The sequence below is a fragment of the Dipodomys merriami genome, unplaced genomic scaffold (assembly GCF_024711535.1).
Source record: "Dipodomys merriami isolate MVZ:Mamm:240054 unplaced genomic scaffold, mDipMer1.0.p SCAF_16, whole genome shotgun sequence".
Classification (NCBI taxonomy): Eukaryota; Metazoa; Chordata; class Mammalia; order Rodentia; family Heteromyidae; genus Dipodomys; species Dipodomys merriami.
The window spans coordinates 24,594,147-24,613,823 of NW_027202937.1; the positions used below are offsets into that span (position 1 = coordinate 24,594,147).

The 19,677-nt window shown below is 43.1% G+C and overlaps 1 protein-coding gene across 8 annotated transcripts in view; it reads right to left on the reverse strand.

The window, feature by feature from the left end:
- Phactr1 (phosphatase and actin regulator 1) overlaps positions 1–19,677 on the reverse strand; it is a 434,482-nt gene that overhangs the window by 190,730 nt on the left and 224,075 nt on the right. The window contains exon 1 of one of the 8 annotated variants that reach the window (XM_070024550.1): positions 12,130–12,382. The exons of the other annotated variants lie outside the window; for them this stretch is intronic. Coding sequence (XP_069880651.1) covers positions 12,130–12,382 — 253 coding nt within the window. Of the gene's footprint in view, positions 1–12,129; positions 12,383–19,677 lie in introns of those variants that run through there. 8 annotated transcript variants of the gene reach the window in all.

Below are 19,677 nucleotides of genomic sequence, written 5' to 3' on the forward strand. Positions count from 1 at the left end.
TTGCTTTCTCAAATTGTGGTGGAGATCCTCCTGGCTGAATCTTGCTAGGGGACTAGCATGATGAGATTTTCCAAGTAAATTTGTACCGTTTCACTCATGGCTAATGATGCACTCGGAGCTAGTAATGCATGCTGACCCATTTGTCACGGGCAGGACTTAAATGCTAAATGCTGCTTTGGTGAATTTGAGAATATTAGCAGGGCTGAGATAGAAGCAGAGAGACTATATGGTGGATCCAACTTTGTTTTAAAGCTGTTGCCTTTTTAATTTAAGTAATTAATAAATGTTGATGAGATTAAGTATGACTCTTGGAATAATCCGAATCTAAAAATGCTATATTCCTACTCATTTATAGATGATGTAATGTAAGTCACCATATAAACATAATACATGTTATATACATTTTCCTATAGGAATGTATAGGATGTATCACACACTCATACCTTAGGGGACTTAGTTATACCTTAAATATGTCACAAGCTGCCAAGACAGATTTATCAACATCTTTGTAGAATTAAAATGGGGCTGAAAAATGGCCCCTGGAAAGAGGTACTGTTCATATTCAATATATAATTATCACTGGTGTTGGTGGCTCACACCTGGAATCCTAGCTACTCAGGAGGCTGAGAGCTAAGGATCACAATTCAAAGCCATCCCAGTCAGGAAAACACATGAGATATATATCCAGGGACACCTGGATATATATCAGGGACACCTCAGGGACACCTCCCAGGACCTGATACAAGCCCCAGGACTCTACAATGTATTGGCTGTTCTCTAAGTGCATACAACAGAGAACAAATGGAAAACCACAGGATCCTAGGACAGACAGGGCCATCCCTCTGACCTCTGCCACAGCCATGCTCCTTTTTCCTAAGTCATCCAGGAGCCCCATCCAGGGTGCCAGTATGTTTCTTCTTCCAGAGAATAGCTGCTCTATTATGTTTAGTTCTTGAATAAGTTTGCCTTTTTTAAATATGCGTTTCTCTTTTTGGTTTTCTAGAAGAACACTAAATACTGATCCAGACACACAGCCCAATACCTCTGACACTTTAAGATTTCAAGCTCAAAGACCCAGGGCAAGGATGGAAGTGGGCCAGAAGCCCATCCATCCCTCTTCCCTGCAAAGGGCTCTTTGAGCTATTGGATGTTCAAAAGTCTCCTTTTGCATTCAGTCTCCATCTGGGGAATGGCATTCTGGCCACAGGCTGCCTAAGAGTACATGAATAATTCACACCAAGACAGCCTAGGTACTACTCCTTCTTGATGGGAATTCCTGAGAGCTTTGGGTGTGTAACTCAACTGTGTGGTCACTTGGGAAATGAAGGGCACTCTACCCATGACTTGTTTGGCTTAACAGTGCCTTACAATGAGATTCTTGGATCAGAGTCACTGAAATTTAAAGAGCTCATCTCTTAAATGTGTAGTAGATCCATCATGCAGCCTGCTGCCAAGATCTGTTTGCCTCTTTCTCTCCACACACACATATATGTATATGTATATTATATATATATATACATATGCATGTATATATACAATCATGTATATACACACATCATCTTTTCATCATGTGGAGGATAGTTCTGCTAATCCGACCACATCTAAACATAAATAAGTATTATTTATAGTACCTGCTGGATCCATTGTCATACACTTGCCTACCAACAGATTTTAAGTCTCCTAAGAAAGGATCTAATTCTGCTATATGCTCAGCCTGCCAAAGACGGATGGTTGTTAACCGTGCAGCAAATTTCATTCCTCAAATTATGCCAGGAAATGTTGGTGCCAACGCTTACTGGGAACACCTTTAGAATCTCAAGGCCTGGCCACAATAATTCCAACCAATCAATAATCAAGTCTGGTAGGATGATCCCACTGACTCTACTTCGTTTTAAATTCCCCATTTCCAAAAGATTCATGTCTTGCTTTCCACTTTTTCTGTCTAGTCCTATTTTTCTCCACTCATGTACTTGGAGCATGGTTACTGGATTGAGACATATATATCTCAGAAGGATCTGGGGTTCATTAGTAATTGCCATTTATTTAGATGACATCAGAAGTGAGGCCAAGGGGGCAAGGAAAGCAAAATACTGAGCCCTAAAAATGAGACTTACAAAAAAGAAGAACCTCCCCCCGCCCCAAGAGAGCCATTGCTTGGGGTTACAGCTTGTTTAGAAGATAATTATTTGATTTTATAATTACTTTTGTGGGCTGCAAAATAATTACTGTGCAGGCACATCTCCATGTGCCAAAATAGCAGAGACAATTGTTTTAAAGTTCACGCTGTAACAATAATAGAGTTGAGATGGTTAGTGCTTAGGTGGAGATTATAGAATCTATCTTCCTTTGTGGAAGAGCCAGCCTGAGGCCTACAAAGGTCAGGGAAGAGGTGGGGCGCCAAAGATACTCTACTAACTGAACTCAGACCAATTTGCCCTTTCTAGCATCATTTCCACTTTAAAGCTGTTCATCTGAACACAGTAGGATGTCTAATGGCTTTTTTTTCTTATATTTTTTTGTCTGTTATGAGGCTTGAACTCAGGGCCTGGGCACTGTCCCTGAGCTTTTTCACTCAACGATAGCACTGTACCACTTTGAGTCACAGCACCACTTCGAGCCACAGCACCAGTTCGTTTTCTGGTGGTTAACTGGAGATAAGTGTCTCACGGACTTTACTGCCTCAGCTGGCTTCGAACTGCAATTGTCAGTTCTTAGCCTCCTGAGTAGTTAGGCATGAGCCACCAGCACCTGGTTACCTAATGGCTTAAATAAAAAAAAAGCCAAGGCTCTGAAAGGATAGAGGTAGGAAGATCATACTCAAGAGACACTGTCTAACAAACAACCTAAAAGCAGGGATTGGGGTATGGCTGAAGTATTAGAGGTCCTTCCTAACAAATTCAAGGCTCTCTGAGTTCAAAACACCAGTTGAGGAAAAATAAACGTTTGAGCTGAACATTAGTGACCTGTGACACTGCCAAAACAAGACAAAAATCCACCATCACTACCCCTACCAACAAAATCTACCCTGAAACCTGAAACCAAATAACTCAGTATTTGGTAAGCCCTGGGCATAGTGGTACACATTCTTGTCACCACTGCTTAAGAGGTTAAAGCAGGAGTTACAGGCCAACCTTAGCAATGTCATTAAGGCACAAAGCCACAATTCACTTCTATGATCCTTAACTGGAAACCAGATCACCTGTAAGATTCTCCTTACTTCTTAAGATCAGATAGGGTACTAAATGTTTGGGGGTGGTATTATCTAATGATAAAAACTGTGATGTAGCCAAGGATCAACACCATTTTTCTGTACAGGGCTGGACAACAAGCATCTTAGGCTTCACAAGTCTCTGTTGCAACCCATTGGCTGTGCAGCTGTGGTTTGAAAGCTGTCATAGACAGTATGTAACAAACATGCATGGCTGTGTCCCAGCAACAACACAGTCATGGGAACCCACATGGGAATTGCCTGTGCCCGTGTCGTGCAACATTATTCTTTTTTCTTCAGCCATTTGAAATTGCAGAAAAGATTCCCAACCTACACACCCAGGTGGAAGGTCCATAGATCCACCTTTTCCTAACCCTGAGTTTAGAAACCCCAGCAAAATTCATTTTCCAGGTGGAAGAAACGGGGTAGGGGGTAGGGGGGCGGGCAGGTGTGACTCAAGAGCATGCAGACAATTCATTTCACTTTTTAATAAGCTGGCAGTTTGCTTTGTGGAGTTTGGATTTTTTTTTTTGCCCAAATTTTACTGAATGATTTTCACATTCTTCATCATGCACATGCACACACATACACACACACATACACATTCAGTTATAAAATGAAAATGTAATTCTGATCTGCGCTACAGGATGAGTGAGCCTTCAAAGAAGCCAGGAACAAGGAACCCTATATGGGCATGATGCCATTGGTATGAAATACCCATCAGAGGGGAATCTATAGATAGTGAAAGTAGATGGTGGTTACTGGGATGGGGGAGGAGTTATAGGAGGACAGGATAACTAGGTTTAGGAGTGTGTGTGTGTGTGTGTGTGTGTGTGTGTGTGTGTGTGTGTGTGTGTGTGTGTGTGCGCACCCATAGGCATATAGATGTGCACGCTGCTCCTGGGGCTTGAACTCAGGTCCCTGAGCTTCTTTGGCTCAAGGCTAATGCTCTACCACCTGAACCACAGTGCCACTTCCAGCCTTTTTCTGAGAAGTTTATTGTAGATAAGAGCCTCATGGACTTTCCTACCCATGCTGGCTTTGAACCTTGAGCCTCAGATCTCAGCCTCCTGAGTAGCTAGGATTACATGCATGAACCACCCATGCCTGGCTAGGCTTAGGATTTTCTAAAGGGAGTAAGTACTGACCTATTCTGAACTGGATTGGTGATAACTTCACAATGCTATGAATATACTAAAAGCCACTGAATTATATGCTTTCAATGAGCTAACTATGTGGTGTGTGAATTATTTCCTAACAAAGCTGCTAAGAAACTAGGGAATCTATTATACAGTCAGAGAGCAAGTCTCACTAGCTTAGCACTACAGTGCGGGCACTCCTGTCTAGCCTCTACTCACTTCCCATTGCTCTGCAGCTTTTAAACTCTGCTCCTGCCCCATGAAGCCACTACCCTTTGTAGTCCTGTAATAAGTAGGTTACATTTATCAGCTGGGTCTATACTGAATGATCACATATACTTATGTCATGACATATCATATTACATGGTAGGGAAGAGCATAGTGTTGATGCTTAGTCAGACTGGCTTCATACTACAATACTCCAGGTTTCAGCCTCCTAAGAGGCTAGGCATACAGTGGTGAGTCACTATGTTCAACGGGGCACAGTAGATCTTTAGTACTTTTTTATTTTGTTAATCCAACGTCTGGCATATGCCAGGCAAGCTCTACCACTGAGCTGGATACCCAGCCTCAGCCCTTGGAAATTTCTTTTTTTTAATTATTATTGTGAAAATACCATACAGAGGGGTTACAATTACATGGGCAAGACAGTGAGTACATTTCTTATCAAGCATTGTTGCCTCCTCCTTTGATTTCCCTTACCATCCCTTCCCCTCTCCACCCCCTCACCCCCCTACCCCCCTACTCCCCTCCCCCCACTCCTGGACATTTCTTGAAACCTCAAACAGCTGGTCAAGTTCAAGAAAGTTCTTACCATAAAAAAAGGAATGTTTAGGGCTAACAAGCAAGTGCTGATCCTTTTTCCCCACCCATAAAGTTTTATGCATATATTCTTATTTATGAGTGTTTTCAGTTTGATCTTATGTCCTTCAGACATTTGGATCTATTTGAAAGCTACTTTTTCCCCACAGATTTTCAACATTTCTTCGCCTAAAGTAAGTGAATAGTTACAGATGTGTATAAAGTGTCAGAAAGAACAGAACAGAAGGAGAAATGATTAGCAAAATTATATGAGTGAAAAGTTATGCTAAAAATAAAATCCGAAGATTCTGATTGCTTGTGCGTGGAAGCATATTGAGCACATTTGAGCCCATCCCAAGGTTGTAGAATCTGTGTGTGTGTGTGTGTGTGTGTGTGTGTGTGTGCGTGTGTGTGTCTTTTTTACTCTTGCTTCTTGAGGCCAAGATCTACCCTTTCCTGGCCATGAGAGTTGAGTTCTTCTCTTTGTTGGGTCCTTAGTGGGCACTGCCAGCAACAGCATGGTAATAAAACAACAACAAAAACCCAACTTACCCCAATGTGCCATGAAATGATACAGGAGAGAGGCATCTGGGTGATGAGTCTAGTTTTGCAGAATGTAAAATTTCTCATAATAATTGTTTAAGTGTTACTTGATTACACCACCAATGTGGCTGATGAAACGTGATATTTGTGGTGCTTAGTAACTGGAATCTGAACCCTTCCAGGCTATTCATGTCCTCTTTCTTGCCACGCTTCCCAAGATATGTGTGTGTGTGTGTGTGTGTGTGTGTGTGTGTGTGTGTGTGTGTGTGTGTGTGTGTGTGTGTGTGTGTGTGTGTGTGTGTGTGTGTGTGTGTGTGTGTGTGTGTGTGTGTGTGTGTGTGTGTGTGTGTGTGTGTGTGTGTGTGTGTGTGTGTGTGTGTGTGTGTGTGTGTACTGGAACCAGGATTTGAACTCAGGGCTTCATGCTCTCATTTAGCTTTTCTGCTCATGGCTAGGTCTCTACCACTTGAGCCATGTCTCCAACCCAGTTTTCCATTGCTTAATGGAAGATAGAGTCTCATAGCTTTTTCCTCCCAAACCTGCTCCTCATATCTCAGCCTCCTTAGCTAGAATTACAGGGGTTACCCGTGTCCAAGGAGTTTTACCACTGTTGCTTCCCCCAGACACCTAAAACCTTCTCTTGGACACTTCAAACTTCTATGCACATCTGTGTCTACCTTCTTTCTTTCTTTTAAAAAATATCCTCTACTATTCACCTTCTTTCTTTTTTAAAAATCCTCTGCTATTCTATTATCTTGGTGGCTTTTATTCATTCAGTGCTCAGCATAATACATTAAAAATGCTTCACAAATAAACCGGAAAGGCTGAACTTTCCTGCTTGTTTCTGAACTAACGTTATATCCTACCGTTATATTCTACCTGTTAAACTTGCCCTTTTTCCTGAATGCATCATGTTCTTTTGCATACATGTGGGTATGTATATGTGGTTTTTTAAAAAACAAAACATACTTCCTACTTTACTCAGAAAACTCCACCTTCAAATCCAATTGCAAATGGCCCTTCCTTTGGGAAGCCCTCCTGCCTTCAGCATATAATCAACAGCTTCTTCCAGCCATCTAACAAACTGTTTTGTTGTTGCTGTCACTATAAATACATTAAAGGCAACAGCTGGTTGATGTATCTCTTAGTATCTACCCTCAAACTAAGGTGACCTTGTTCACAAAAGCTGCTAAATTTTACAAGCAACAGCTCAGATGTTTAAAGATACCACACCATGACAAATTTTAAGAGTCCATCTTTATTAGAATTCTCTGGCTCTGTACACTCCTTTCTAACCTCCAGCTAAGTCCTATTATTGTTATTATTGTTGTTATTCAGTACTGGGGATTGCAAATACTAGAGAAGTGTTCTATATTAACCTGCACCACAGCCTCTAAGCCCTGTTCGTCTTTCTAATACATAACTGGACCTTAAACTTGCCTCCCTTTTTTGATTATTCAATTGATCAAAAACTGCTACAGCATTAAAAAGTTGGGCATATATGTGAGTTCTCTTACCTGGAACTATTACATGCTTACATTGTGAGCTACAAGAAGAAAGGTTGCTTTCATGTTGGACAGAATTCAAGGGATTTAATTATGGAAGAGGCAAAATGGTACAGGATAAGCAGGAGGAGAAAAACCCAAGGCACTGTTGGACTTGGTGGTAGCCATACAAATGACAAGAATCACAGCTAATATTTTTAAGCACTTTATTCTGCCAGGCACCATACTGAGTGCTTTGTATCCATTATCTCATTTACTCTTCACAACTCCATGAAGTAAATAATATTGTAATGTCCTAATGTCTCCCTCCTCCAGCCCCAGCTAGTAAGTGGAGCAGCTCTTATTTGAACCCAGGCAGGAAGGGTTTTAGGATCCAGTTCTGAACCACTGCTGGCAGCGGCTTCTCTCTTTGGGAAAAGTTCTGTTCAGGAATGGGTTGAGCCTGGGGGAGTACCTGCTTAACCTTAGTAACCCACAATTTTCTCATCTGCAAAAGGAGGAAGTGGTTCATGGAGACTCACAAGGTATCCTCGCCTAAAGGGCTGACATGCCCACAGAGTGCTGCCATGTGTGTGACAGAGAAATAGCATGACAGATTTTTCTCACTCCGATGATATGTATTGGAATCCATTTCAAAAATATTAAATAGTTCTAATCTCTAAAACAAGGTCTGGGGACACGTCCAGTAAGTCAATGGATTTCTGACGCTGTATGTGAGCATTCAGAGAACAGAATCCATATTTATGTGAAAGGAAGACAACCTTGAAATATTGATCACATGTAAGAGACAGTGAGTAGCAGTCGCAATTGATATGCATTGTTTCTAAATCTACCATTCTAATATTTACTTGGTTTGTTTTTAGTGCTGGGATTTGAACCCAGAGCCTTGAACACATGCAGGGCTGGGTAATGTCTAGTCCAGGACTGTATGAGGCCCTAAGAATCATCAGGTCTGGCCATATCAAGGCTATCACTGGTAGAACTTGAAATTCAATATAAGTAGGAGATATTTTTTCATAGGATCGTAACATCAATACCACTAACATTACATACTAACTGGCCCTTGGCAATAACAGGCTCCCCACTCCTGAGTCATATAGGCAACCTTCTGCCACTGGCCTACACCCCCAGCCCTTGGCTTTTTGAGGCACAGTAGAGCCCTGTCTCAAATTCAGGATCATCTTGTCTCTGCTTTCCAAGTGTTAGAACATTTTAAATGTCACTACTAAAACAAAAAAGTCAAGAGACTTCCAAATATTTGCAAAACTGTTAAAGATATGTTCTATTTATGCAAATTACATTTTTATACTAACATATCTGTATATGTGTGTGATGCTGAGCACTGAACCCAGGTTTTCATGCATGGGAAGCACATGTTCAAACACAAAGTCATACTCCTAGCTCATATCTTAATAATTATTAATGAGACTATATTTCCTAAAATAAGTCCCCACTATTAATAGGCCTGAAATGAGCTATGAGAATAGAAAATGTGGATAAATTATATGCAGAAATATCTTGCTTTCTAGAGTACATTTCTTTTTAAACTTGAATTTTAACCATTTCTCTTACTAACTTCCAATCTAAAGGTGTGGTAATAATTTAGCTGTCCCTTGTAGTTGAACCATGACTATAATCTCTATTGCATCTCCTTCCACACATGTCATTTTCTCTACCAAGCAGGTAAAGAAAGGTTAAACAATTATATCAGGAAATTCTGCAATTCTTTCTCATTTCTTACCCTAATAAACTTATTGAAACTATCAATATATTCAACATGTGCATGTAAATGCATGCACGCACGCAGGTGCGCGCGCGTGCACACACACACACACACACACACACACACACACACACACACACACACAGAGATATCCAACTTTCTACATCCTAGGTAGATACAGAAACAAATCCATTTAAAAAAAGTCAAAGCCAGGTGCTACTTGGGAGGTTGAGCTTGGGAGGACTGTGGCTCAAAGAATTCACAAGTTGCATTCTCATTTCATAGATGGGAACAATTAGGTGCACCTACCATCTCAAATGACAGAAATTGGGGCATAGGTAGGGGAGGTGGTCATGGTTCCAGGCCAGCCCAAACAGAAAGGTCTGTGAGACTCCATATCCACAGAGGAAAGCTGTTTGCACCTGTTATCCCAGAAACTACAGGAAGCCTAAAGTAGGTGGATCAGGTCTTAAGCAGGCACCCAAGCAAAAAGTGAAGTCTTATTTTTAAAAATAACCAGCAAAAAAACAGGACTGGAGGCAGTAGAGTGCCAGCTTTGTGAGATGCCCTGAGTTCAAACCCCATTCTACCAGAAAAAGAGAAAAAAAATCCATCAACTTGATGGCATAATAAGAAAATACCATGAATCTGTGCCATATTTTGTCATGTGGACTTTAGCACTGGAGTGTGATGTCAACTTGTCTCATCTGAAAATGGCCTCCCTATGAAACCCACACAGTGAAAATGGAAGAAAACAATTTGGGCCATCAATGAACAGTGAATTGTATGGCATAGTCTCTTTAAAGCAGAAATTTACTTAAACTAAAACCAATTTAAAAAAATCTTTAATACTAGTTCATAAATATTAAGAACGAGCAAAAAAGATCATCGCTAAAATGTAACCTCACCTTTTACCCACTGCTTAATTAACCAGGAGTATTTTTTTCTTCTAAAATTTATTCTGCAGCAGCTAAATTTTTTTTTAGCTGTAAACTGTCTTTAAAGGGAAAATTATTGGAATAGGCTTTAAATATGTTTCAAATAACTGACATTTCGTGTATATGTCTGTAAGTAAGTATTCCCACTGCAGAAATTCTGGAGAAGGAGACTATTGGTAGAGCACTTCACTAGCATGTGTAAAGCCCTGGGTTCTGTAACTACAAAAACAAAAAGTTTTCTTCTCTTGAATGTTACCAACTAGGTACACTGGTAAAATGTACCATCAAAATCTTGACTACCACTACACATTTCCTGTAAAATAACTGGCCCCCAAACAAACAAACCATAAAAGACTAGAATTGGCCCTCAGTCTTATTTCCATTAGTAAATGAGTATAGTACACACAGAGGCTTATTGATGCACAATTAGGCACTGAAACAGAGCATCCTCTTTTTATCATCTCAGGTGATATGCCAACACCCAACCACACAGCTAAGTGCATTTAGAGGTGTTGGAGGCGAAGTGACATGCGATGCTTTGGGTTAAAATACATGACTACCTTCATACACAGAGCACCCAGTCTGTGTTCACAAGTGATAGAGTTCATAAGCACATTATGTAAACACACATCCTTGAGTGTAGACAGACACCTTTCCTTATTATTGCAGCATTTAGAGAAAGTAATTGAAACAAGCTTTTGTGGTTAGGGAAGCAGGCCATTGGGATGTGATTCAGTCAGCAGAGGGGCAGACATTTAATAAATGTCTTGGCTGGCAACTCATGCTCTATTATACTAGTTGGGAAAGGTCTGCCTTTGGATCATCTGATTAATCTATTTGTATTCATAGGTCTTGGTGCCCTAGGCTTATTCAGTAATCACAGGAATCAAACACATGTCAGGTGTGCCTCTCACAAACGAATTTCCTTGCTAAAACTAAATGGAGCGGTATTGCTCCTCCCTCCTGCCCTGCTCCTGCTCCCCTCCAGGGTTCCTCTTCCATACTGCACAGCCTCGCATGCATTTTAATCAAAGAAAACTATAATTACTCTAGCAGGACTCTAATTCTGAAAAGACATTAGCCAAGACAATCACTTCATTACACGGCATTTCAGAAGCCCACAAAGAAAAGGATAGCTCCTAAGTAATATGTGTTCTTCCAAAGAGAACAAAACAAACTTGCCTGGTTGATAGGAAAATCTGCCTGCCCAAGCAGGTGGACATGTCCCAGAGGGACAGCCCGAGTTCTAGCCTGGCCAGCAGCGAATACATCCCCTGGAAAAATCTGCTGCCTAACAAACAAACAAGAACTTTTTCTGCGACCTTCAGCGTGGCCTTCTGGAGTCGGCTCCAGGAGCTGCTTGGGGGTTCTTGGGAAGGCCAGGCCGCCACAGAGGCGCGTCCACATCTGCAGAGGCTTCAGCCTGATCCACGCCAGCTGTCTCTCATTCTGGGCTTCTTCCTCTGCCCATTGCAGCCTGGCTGGCACCCCTTTGCCAGCCAACTTCCTATCAGATTAGTGGTGGTGGGAACTCTTTGACTTGCAAGTGCCCAGCTCACCAGGAGGAAGGTTGGGCTGCATGCCCCGCCCCCCACCCAGCTCCCCACATTTTGCCATTAGGCACCTTTCCAAGAGAGGCTAGCACCAAGCCAACTCCAAAAACCACAGCTACGTTTTACTCTAAACAGGCATTTTCACGAACTCCACAAGTCCTTGAGGGGAGCGGGGAGTGGGGGGAGAGGGTTGCTGGGCGCCACCGCCCCAAATCAAGTCAACCTCTCCAAAGTAAACCCACCTGAAGGGAAGAAGGTGGCACCCTGGTAACGCAGCCCAGAAAAAAAAAATCCTGTATCCCAACTAACTGCCTGGATGGAGAATCCGTTAAAGAGCCTCCGTTAAGAGAAAACAAAAATCAAGTCTAACATTCCCCCCCGCCCCCCCCACCTCCAAAGGCTAATAATGTTGCCCTCACATCCCCTAACACCCCACCTTTCAAAGACAAATTCCAGACTTGTCCTCTGTCACTTCGAACCCCCTGGGTTGGGCGAACCTCTACCTCCCCGGGTTCTGGCCACTAGCCGGGTTTGGCTCTGGATGGGTGGACGGTACCCTGCAAAGTGCCTGTCGGACCAGGGTCAGGCTCGGGTAGAGGGCAGACGTTCCCTCAGATCTCCAGGCTGCAGTCTCCGCCGGGGACCCCAAGTGAGGATCGGGGTTGGGGGAGGGGAAGGGGACCCGCCGAGCCGCCTTCGCGCCGACCCCCGCCACTCACCGTCCCGGGCGTCCTCCCCACGACTGCAGTTGCTGCAAATGTGTTTGATCTCCTTGCCTAGTTGACAGTGGATCACAAAGGACACGTTGCTGTTGTTGTTGGGGGCGGGCTCCTTCGGGGGGGGTTTCATCCTCAGCAAATAAAAAGCTTTCTTTTTGGATTTCTCGGCGCCTGGCACCGCGCCCTCCCTGCAGCGCGGTGAGCGGAGCGCAAACCTCCCCGGCTCCGCGGTGGCGCGCGTGGGATCCGCCATCGGGGCCCCGGGGCGCCCGGGGGCCAGCCGCTGCTTGGGTCCCCGCGCGCGCTGCCACTCGCGCCCCTCCGCCTTGCCCGCATGCCCCCCGCCCCGGCTCCGCCCCGCCCCGCCCCGGCCGCGGGGCGGCCACGGCGAAGGCGCCCACGGAGGGGGAGGGGGGTCTCGACCTGGCCGACCTCGCGGTCCCTTGCCGACCAGGATCGCGAGGTCCGAAGAGGAGGAGGAAGAGGAGGAGGAGGAGCCTCTCCGCTCGTACCTGAGCCTCTCCACCCGCACCTGTGCGGGGCTCTCCAGCGCACCGCCTCCCCGGGCAGCCCCACCCCTCCGAAAAATCTCCGCACCAGCCCTTGGGGAGCCTGCGGGGTTGGAGACTAAGGCTTAAAAACGACCACCGCTCTTGAGCTCTGGGGCAGAATGCCAGTCTCTCCCGTTCCCTCGTCCTCCCGCCTTTCTTGGAGCTTCACCCTGCTAAATGAAAGCAAGATGTGCCGCTCAGAAGGCAGCGGCACCCCCCCCCTCCAGCCCTTGGGGAGAAGCGCCTCTCAGACCAGAACAGATTTCCAATCCTCTGGTGGGTGAACCCCGCCATCCCTCGACTTGCCCTGGGGTAGACAGTACAAGGGACGTTTCCAAACCTTCCCTGAAGGGAGGGGACCTTCACCAGGGTCATGAACATCCTCAGAAAAAAACAGCAACTTGCAACTTTGTGATATCAGCGAAATTAGCGGATCTCTCCAGCTGTCCTAACACAGCCAATAGGGCAGAAGCAAGCCAAAGACATCTACCGAGAACCGTGTCTGAAATAAGACACATCCATGCCTCAGGAATAAGAATAGCCACAAGTTAGGGAGCCTTGACTCGCTCTGCGTTTATCACACAACTAAAGAGCCACCCATCCGCAAAAGTACTATAAGACCCACCTTTTAGAAAATTACCTTTTTTTAGCCAGCACAGACTTAGAAAAGACCCCTTATTATGTTCACCTCGAGTGCTCTTTTTGTTTTTGCTTCTAAAATAGAAATTTGGGGGCTCCAGCCCCAAGATCCTGGCTTGGTTAAGTCCGGAATCTGTAGCTTTAACAAGCTCTCCAGGTGATTTTAATGCAAGCCATCAACAAAGAAAGGGAACTCACAGCCAGCTGTGTCAGAATCCAAGCCTGTGCACTTTGTACCACTTTCCATCCCTCTCAGTCACAACCGTTACTGCTTTTCTGGTCTACTAAAATAGTGCCCTCAAGAATGTATTATCCACCCATGGCTTGCTCCCATAAACCTAGCGCTTCAAGAGGCTGGGATCTGAGGGTGGTGGTTCGAAGCCAGCCCAGACAGGAAAGTCTGTGAGATTCTTATCTCCAAAGGGGGGGGAAAGGGGGGTGGGATTGAAATAGAGCTGTGGTTCAAGTGTTAAGAATACCAGCTTTGAGCAAAAACGTTAAGGGACAGAGCCTACGGTCTGAGTTCAAGCCCCAGGACTGGCACAAAAAAAAAAAAAAGAAAAAAGAAAACAGTAAGAAGAAAAGAAAGGGGGAAAAAGAATAGAAAAAAATAGAATGCATTATCATTACCAGTCCTTGTTATGAACTTCTCCAGTGTTGATTTCCCAAAGCCCTGAGACAGGAACCTCCACAGAAGTTGGGTCTTCGCTAGTCTCTTCAACTGCGCAAGTTGTACCTACATGGGCCTTCCAGGTTAAAGGGTTGACCATCTACTAGGGATGCTATCACAATATGCTTCCTAGCTCTCCAGCTCTACCATCCTGTCATCTACAAAAGGCTCTGGCCAAAAGGAACCCTGCTGAATTGTTGGTGGGAGTGTAAACTTGTTCAGCCACTTTGGAAAGCAATATAGAGGTTCCTCAAAAGACTCCACATAGAGTTCCCCTGTGACCCAGCAATCCCACTTTGGGGCATTTACCCAAACAATCACAAACAAGGCTATACTAAAGCTACCAGCACAACTATGTTTATTGCAGCATTATTTACCATAGCTAAGATATGGAACCAACCCAGATGCCCCTCAGTAGATGAATGGATCAAGAAAATGGGGTATATATACACAATGGAATTCTATGCCTCCATCAGAAAGAATGACACTGTCCCATTTGTTAGGCAATGGAAAGACTTGGAAAAAATTATACTAAATGAAGTAGGCCAGGCCCAAAGAAACATAGGTCCCATGGTTTCCCTTATTTTCAATAACTAGTATATGTCTAGGACAAGCAGAAAAGGTCAAAAGCTATGTACATATGACCATGTAAGATGATGTTCAGTGAAAGGAACCCCAAATAGGGGGGACATACATATTTTTTTCTTTCTTGCTATTGTTTTTAATGTATTTATAATGTACTATGTGATTTTTTTTGTTTCTTTTGTATGTTCTTCCCCCATGGTATAACCCCTGTTTTCACTGTATTTGATTCTGGTGCCCTGCATCTTGTATATACATTTTTCTAATTTGGGGAGGGGAAGGGAAATAACAAAATGCTGAAACAAGGATACAGGATGACCTATTGTAATAATGAGATGTAGGAAACACTATGTTAAAAATGAACTTTACAACTTTGGTGGCGGGGGGGGGGATGGTAGGGGAAAATCAAAGGAGGAGGTAACAGTGCTCAATAGGAAATGTACTCATTACTTTACTCATGTAACTGTTAACCCCTCTGTACAGTATTTTTTTTATTGCCCAAATTTTGAACTATTTTATTTCTTTTTTTCCCCTTTAGCAATTATTTATTTATTTTTATTGTGAAAATACTGTACAGAGGGGTTACAATTACATGGGCAAGATAATGAGTACATTTCTTTTTTTTTGTTTGTTTGTTTTGTTTTGTTTTGTTTTTGGGTCCAGTTGTGTGGCCTGAACTCTGGGCCTGGGCACTGTCCCTCAGCTCTTCAGCTCAAGGCTAACGCTCTACCACTTGAGCCATAGTGCCACTTCCAGCTTTTTTCTTTTTGCTTATGGGTGCTGAGGAATCGAACCCAGGGCCTCATGCATGCAAGGCAAGCACTCTACCACTGAGCCACCTTCCCAGCCCAATGAGTACATTTCTCATCAAGCATTGTAGCCTCCTCCTTTGTTTCCCCTTCCCATCCCTTCCCATCCTCCCCCTGCCCCCCCATCCTCCCCACTACCCCTCCCCCTTCCCCCCCCCTCTGTACAGTATTTTTACAATAAAAACATATAAAACAAAAAACAAAAGTCTCTGGCCAAGTCAATGTGATCAGAGCTCCACTTTCATTTTGCCCTCGGGTTAGGGAAGTGAAGAGTCCAGACACCATTGTGTGACTTTAGCTGTGATGTCAGGGAAAAATGGAAGGCAAGAGTTGGAATTGGTACACTCTTTAATTGGATCTCAGGCCCTACCAAGGCTACCCTCTGGCTTCAAGTAACTCGGTCCTTCCCACCTGAATTACTAGCCACAAGTAAAAGTCCTTTCAGCTGTTCCTCCCTGGGCCCTGGTGTAATTATAAACTCTGTTTTAGAGAGCACAAAGGTCCATTAGTAATCCTGGCTGGAAAGCACTTTTTGCTGTGTGTTTTATGTAAACATGTGTCATTGTTTTTCTAATCTTTAGGCCCCACCTCCAAACTACATCTTTTGTTATCCTCTCCTGAAAAGTAAGAAAGGAGGGAGCCCCTGTGTGTACAGCACATGCCATCTTTTCCTGAATGTGTTTATAAAATTGCATGCCTTTTCTACTTTCCTCTCTGCCCCACAGGTTGGAACAGGAAGCCTGTATAAACCCCATATAAACCCCATCTGGCCTTATTGAAACAACTAAGCTGGTAGCAAGCTTTTATTCACTCCCTGAATACTAAGCCTGACCTAAGGGCTTTGCATTTCCCTATCTTAATTTGCCAAAGTGTGGTTATGGTTGTAGCAGTAGACAACCAAGCCATAGTCACCAGCTTGAACTTAGATATCAAAAAATATTCCTTGCAGGGTAGGGGGCTTTCATCTGAGTTAAGTGTGTAAAATGGTCTATGGTTTGCTTGGAAGACCTGTTTTCCTTGTGATCCATTTTACTAATCTCTCCTGGCTGGATTTGCAGCTCCTAAATAAGTGCTGACCAATATGGCACTCGCTTGCTATATGGAGTTATTTAGATATAAATTAATTAAAACTCAAATCAATTAAAGTTCCTCAGTTACACGAGCCATGTGGTCGATAGCTACGCATGGCTAGTGGCTACTATAATTATAGTAGAGCGTGTCCATCACAGAAAGTTACAATAAATCATGACGCTCTTAGAGGATATATGGATTTCAGTGTCTCTGGCTGATTTCAGAGATGATTAGTTTCAAAAGCAGAGAAATAATTGTCTCCTATCACCGAAAGCAGTTGGAGAAAGGACCAGGATGTAAGGATCCCTAGTGCTGGTGGCAGTTTGGAAGGCAGTAGCTGTATCTGGTAGCTGTAGACACTACTTTGCCTTAGGAAGAGAGAAGGACCAAAGTGCACACATATTGGCATTTTCCTATTTTTTTCAACTCTGGGTTCTATGCTTGTTAGGCAGGTGCTCTCCGACTTGAGCCACATCCCCAGCCCAGGCATTTCCTCTTGACCCTACTCTGTGCCCTGTGTGCTACCTCATGGAAGCCTGCTTCTGATGTCCATTGTCATAGTGTCCTTATAGCTCTTGATGCCTAGATGTCTTTTAGAGAGCTGTATATATATATCCTCCTGTGTAAGAACACAGGTTTGATTATTTGTAATTAGGACTCATGGGATTGTTGGCATTGATGCTCATTTCTCTGCATTGAGAGTGCAAGAAAATGGCTAACCTACATCAATGTATAAATATATATATATATATATATATATATATATATATATATATATATAACAGATTATTTTCACCTTTCAAAGACAGGAAGAAACTATCAAAGGGAAGAGCAACCCATTCCATTCCAGTGCTCATAACCGGGTTTCTTAACACCAAGCTTATGAAATGTATATGGAATTTTAATCCAGACAATCTACACAGGAAACAGATGACCTCTGTGATCACTCTCAGTGTCATTCAGCTGGATGATAATCTCTCCATCTCTTCTTTAGAAATCAATTAACTTGTAGATTCCCTTCTTAAAAACTATTTTGATGTTCTAAGTCTAAGGGTGTTCACTTACCCAAAGTGCTCAAAATAGATGCCAGGTACAAGAGTATTTATTAGAAGTGCACATCTAAAGTTCTGCCCCAGAATCTGCATTTTGACAAGGCTTTCATGTGACTTGGATACCCAGTAAGGTTTGAGAAAGACCCCCCCCTCAGAAACTGGCCTCATTAATAGTTTATCAATAGTATTGATGGTAATAGTATTAGTTGCCAACCAGAGAAAAACAGTTTGGCTCTAATGTCAATCATAAATAGGACTCCTCATCTCTTGGATCTTATAACTTAGTGAAAGAGAGGATGAGCTCAATAGAGGGACATGGAAGAATAACAGAACACACAAGTGGAAACATCAAATTGTAATGAGGGCAGCTGTGGAGAAGAATGCATTTAATATGCGAGTGGGGGCTATGCGCAAAGGGAGTTTTGCAGGAGTTAATGAGAAAACAATGGAGGAGGAGCCTGGGAAAATGTGATCAGCAGCAGTTGGAGCAGGAGAGTAATGATGGTAGTGGTGGTGATGGCAGTACAGAGAAAACGTGAGAGGTCAGGTGAGAAGAAATTTTGGTGAGGCTAAGTAAAGGGCCAGCAGCCATTGGCTTGGAATCCCAGTTACACCAGCAAGGCACTAGCTAAACACTGGGCTTTTCAGAAGACTCCATTATTAGGAGAAGGCAACCACAGCTCTTGACCCCAAATCTGAATGTGAGTAGCAGTATGTGATCTTTATCAAGCCCAGCATTTCTTAGATATTCAGGGAACACAGTCAAATGTGAAGGATGGAAAGAAGAAATGCTCACAAAGTTCTTTAAATCTTACGTAAAAAAGGAAAATAGTAGAAATACAGCATATAAAAGTGAATGTAGGATAAAGATGGAACCATTTGAAGAAGTGTATTTTGATGGAAATCACTACACATACTTGATATAAGAAATGACTTTAAAAATCCTTTCTTCTTTCCTTAGTGATTTGGTTTTGTTTTCATTTTTGTCTTTTTTTTTTTCAATTTAAATGCTAGTTATCCATTTCATTTTCTACTTGTTCCTGTGATGCCTTTTTCTTTCTTGGCTTTTGTGTAACAGGTATAAAAGTGCCCCAACCTTCAGAAAATTGCCCGAGTCAAATCTCAGGAAAAGGTGAATGGGCCCATATTTGGAAAAAGAATCTTTGCAGATGTAATTCAGGATGGATCTTGAGATGAGATTATTCTAGATTATCTAGGCAGGCCTTATGTTCAGTAGTAAGCACTCTTTTTTTTTTTTTTTTGTCAGTCATGGGCATGAACTCTGGGCCTGGGCGCTATCCCTCAGCTCTTCAGCTCAAGGCTAGTGCATGACCACTTGAGCCACAGCACCACTTCTGGCTTTTTCTACTTATGTGGTGCTGAAGAATTGAACCCAGGGCCTCATGCATGCAAGGCAAGCACTCTACTACGAGCCACCTTCCCAGCCCCCAGTAGCAAGCATTCTTATGAACGACACTCAAGTTAGACTCAGATAAGAGGGGAGGGGTAATGTAAAGATGGAGGTAAAGACTGGAGTGATGCAGACCTATGAATGCCAGCAGACACCAGAGGCTGAAAAAGTACTAAGAATGAAATCTCCCTCAGAGCCCCTGAGGAATCACAGCTTACCTCTAACCGGGACTTCCAGTGTCTACACCTGTGACATAATAAAACTTTATTGTTTTAAACCAATTGTGGCAATTTGTCATACCAGCCCTTGATAACAAAGACACTCCATGAGCACCAACAGTGTGTGATAATCTTAATACAAGAATAGCAGCTATTTTCAGGCTTGATCTATGTGCAGTGTGTTAAAATAAGAACTGTAAGCTCTAATCTATAATCTGAAAGCTAAGAACAAGGTTAATAATTACTTTCAAGTAGTAATGCACTGCTGTTCCTCTTGTTCATCACACATAGGTGTGCACATGTGCATGGATGTGTGCATGTGTGGGGGATGCTTTAGAGTATTTTAAAAATTGTTTTGGCAGATGCAAGAATAAAAATGTGTCGTGAAATAGAGGTACACTGACATTAAGAGGAGATACAAATTTCAGGCTTCTGCATATTTAGTAAGTAGTTCTCCCTCAATACCCACAGGATGTATGTTCTAAGACACCTACTGGCATCTGAAGTCACATAATACCACGCCCTGTGCATGCCACTAAAGTTCT